General features: G+C 40.9%; 1 protein-coding gene across 1 annotated transcript in view; it reads left to right on the top strand.

The window, feature by feature from the left end:
* Window positions 1–3,772, top strand: part of LOC106884328 (regulator of telomere elongation helicase 1) — a 65,537-nt gene that overhangs the window by 9,006 nt on the left and 52,759 nt on the right. The window contains exon 3 of the mRNA XM_014935662.2: window positions 1,368–1,599. Coding sequence (XP_014791148.1) covers window positions 1,368–1,599 — 232 coding nt within the window. The remainder of the gene's footprint in view (window positions 1–1,367; window positions 1,600–3,772) is intronic.

Below are 3,772 nucleotides of genomic sequence, written 5' to 3'. Positions count from 1 at the left end.
GTAGAAACTCTGCCAAATTAGATTGGAGCCTGGTGTAGCCATCCGGTTGCACAAGTCCTCAGTCAAATCGTCCAACCCATGCTAGCATGGAAAGCGGACGTTAAACGATGATGATGATGATGATGATGATATATATATATATATATATATATATATATATGTGTATGGCACCTGTACCAGTGGAGCACTAAGAGCATCGTCCGAATGTGATCGTTACCAGAGCACCAGCTGTCTGGCTTCCGTGCCGGTGGCACGTAAATAGCACCATTTGTGCGTGATCGTTACTAACGTCGCCTTCCTGGCACTTGTGCCAGTGGCACGTGAAAAGACATTCGAGGGAGATCGTTAGCGTGGCCGTTGCCAGTACCGCCTGACTGGCCTTCGTGCCGGTGGCACGTAAAAGCACCCACTACACTCTCAGAATGGTTGGCTTTAGGAAAGGCATCCAGCTGTAGAAACTCTGCCAAATCAGATTGGAGCCTGGTGTAGCCTTCTGGCTTGCCAGTCCTCAGTCAAATCGTCCAACCCATGCTGGCATGGAAAGCGGACGTTAAATGACGATGATGATGTTTATGTCTTCTTCTGACATTACATCATAGTTGTAAATGAGTGTCGCCATCATGCAGTTTATGTCCTTTGTTTCCAGTCTTCTGTGAAAATACATCTGGCCATGGGGAAATATTACATTAGTTGGAAACATGTGAAGGTTGGCAACAGGAAGAGTATCCAGTTGTAAAAAACCTGCCTTATGAAATACATTAAATACACATTAAATCCTATATGCTCTCAATAAGACAGGTTTCTCATAGATGGAATGCCTGAAATCATAGATAGGTCTGCTTGAACAGGGTTGACCTGGAGTTAAATAACAATAGAATGATGTTGTTGATGATGATTACTGTAGATTGGAGGAATGGTTAGTGTTGGAGAAATGGAGAAAATTCCTTGTGGTATTTGTTCTGAATTCAGATCCTGCTAGAATCAACTTTGCTGTTCCTTTTTTTAGGGTCAATAAAATAAATTACCAGTCAAGTACCAAGGACTGGGTTTGACGGTATTAACTAATCCCTTCCTGCCAAATTTTTAGCTATCCTTCTGCCAAGCTACCCTGGGGTGCTGAAAAATTTTTGTCTTTGAGTAAAAGAAAATAGAGGAGGATCAGTTAATGATGATTTTATCCAACATATTCCCCTCTCAGATTCACACACTTATTGAAACAGTCCTTCAGTTTTTCTAAGCCCTGTTAAAGAACTCAGAAGGTTGGGCCTCCAACCAGGCCTTTCATGATACCCTAAAAGCCAGGAACTTTTCAGCACCCCTCGTAAAAATCATTATTAATGGTTATCTTTTCCATTTCATTCCTGCAGAATCAGAACGGCCTCTTGGAAAGTCCTACAGGGACTGGTAAAACCCTCTGCCTCTTGTGTTCTACCCTTGCATGGCTGCAAGACTACAAAGCTCAGGTGGCATTGAAGAAGCAAGGAAGAGTCCAGGAATTTGGTGAAAGCAGTAAAGATGAGGGAAACATTGTGTTGGACAGTTTATCAAACCAGCTGACCACCTCGACTGGTGCCTCATGGGGAGAAGCACAGGAGTTTGGTAAATATCTCTGTTTTTATTCTGAAGGTTTTATTTGAACACTGTCACGACTTTATGTACAGGGTGTCCCAGAATTAGCCATCTATTTCAGTGAAATTGGACCCTTTTTTTAAAAACTCACTTTTATTTATGTTTATTATGTTTAATATGTGTTAAAAATTGATAAATTAATTTTTGTTTATAATTTTATAATTTGTTTTATAATTTTATAATTTGTTTTATAATTTTATAATTTGTTTTATAATTTTATTTTCATTCATGTTGGATCCTACTTCACGACAACTTTTTTTCAATTTGGCTGCAAACATTTTCTCTACGGTCACCCCCAGGATGGAGCATTAGTTTAGATGAACTTGAACGCACTCAGTTAGCAGTGCAAGAGATAACTCCTGAAATGTTTTAAAATGGGTTTTGCAATGCTGAGGATAGATCTGAAATTTTCAGGGATATAGAAAGCGAAATTGTGATGGCACCTGTGCCCAGCGTCGCCTTCCTGGCACGTGTAAAGACATTTGAGCGAGGTCGTTGCCAGTGTCGCTGGACTGGCTCCTGTGCAGGTGGCACATAAAATACACCATTTTGAGCGTGGCCATTGCCAGTACTGCCAGACTGGCCTTCGTGCTGGTGGCACATAAAAGCACCCACTACACTCTCGGAGTGGTTGGCGTTAGGAAGGGCATCCAGCTGTAGAAATTCTGCCAGACCAAACTGGAGACTGGTGTAGCCATCTGGTTCACCAGTCCTCAGTCAAATCGTCCAACTCATGCTAGCATGGAAAGCGGACGTTAAACGATGATGATGATGATAGACAGCACATATTGAAAAGTTTCAACGAAGTTTAAACATAAGATTTATAAATCTATTTGTTTTGATATCATAATTAATAAACATAAAATTCTGTTAGTTTTTATAAAATTTGCCAATTTCATTGAAATAAATACAAGGTTGTGTCAAAAAGTTCCCAAACTAGTTTTGTATTGCGTCAACAGATGGCAGCACATGATTGCATGCACAGTGAGAGCTAGCAGTGTGCTGAGTGACATCGCTGTATTTACGTCACAACTTATGACATTTGTGTTTTTTGTGATCACATGTATGCTGTAGTCTGCAATTTTGTCATTGACAGGAACAAATAGCCAACATAAAATTTTGCATTAAGCTTGGGAAATTTTCTACAGAGACATTGAGCATGCTTTGGCAAGTTTGTGTTGACAAGGCAATGGGTCTTATGCAAGGGTGCTTCAAAAGTAGAAGAACATCCCTGGAAGACAATGAGCGATCTGGAAGACCTATCGAGAGTGCCACCCTTGGAAATGGGGTATTGTGCATCAAGAATTTGTCCCCCAGGGTCAGACCATCAATTGAGCATTTGTGGGAACACATTTGGTGAAAGCAACCGGATCTGTGGAGCACAAAGAATTAGATTCTTCACAATTCACTGTCACCAAGCTCTCCTCATTTGTGAGTTTTTTGCCCAAAACAACCTGGTATTGCTTCTGCACCTGTCCTATTCACCAGATTTAGCACCTGCAGGCTTCTATCTCTTCCTCAAAATAAAAATGCTGCTCAAAGGTCACTGTTTTAACACGATTGTCGAAATCCAGAGTGAATCACAGAAGGTCCTCGACATGCTTATAGAAAACCACTTCGAGACCGGATTCAAAAAGTGACAGGAACACTGCGACCAATGTATTGCTATGCAACGTGACTGCTTCGAAGGAGATGATGTTAAAACTTAGTTAAATAAGTTATTTTCTATCAAACACAGCTAGCCCTGGAACTTTTTGATACCATCTTGTAGTTAATTCTGGGACATGTGAAGACATGGTTGTGTCATTAGGTTTGCTTTGTAACCATGTGGTTTCAGGTTCAGTCCCACTACAAGGCATCTTGGGCAAGTGTCTTTTACTATAATTTCTGATTCAGCCATGCCTTGTGAGTGAAATTGGGTAGACAGAAACTGTGAGGAAGCCTTTCATGTTTTATATATTTTATTGTGGTTGTTATATATTTTATTATTAGCACATAAAAAACACCATTCGAGCATGGCTGTTGCCAGTACCGCCGGACTGGCCCTCGTGCCAGTGGCATGTAAAAAGCACCCACTACACTCTCTGAGTGGTTGGCATTAAGGAAGGGCATCCAGCTGTAGAAATTCTGCCAGATCAGATTG

This window comes from Octopus bimaculoides, chromosome 23, assembly GCF_001194135.2.
Source record: "Octopus bimaculoides isolate UCB-OBI-ISO-001 chromosome 23, ASM119413v2, whole genome shotgun sequence".
Lineage (NCBI taxonomy): Eukaryota > Metazoa > Mollusca > Cephalopoda > Octopoda > Octopodidae > Octopus > Octopus bimaculoides.
The sequence above is the reverse complement of the archived record's forward strand: the minus strand, read 5'-3'. Positions and strand labels throughout refer to the sequence as shown.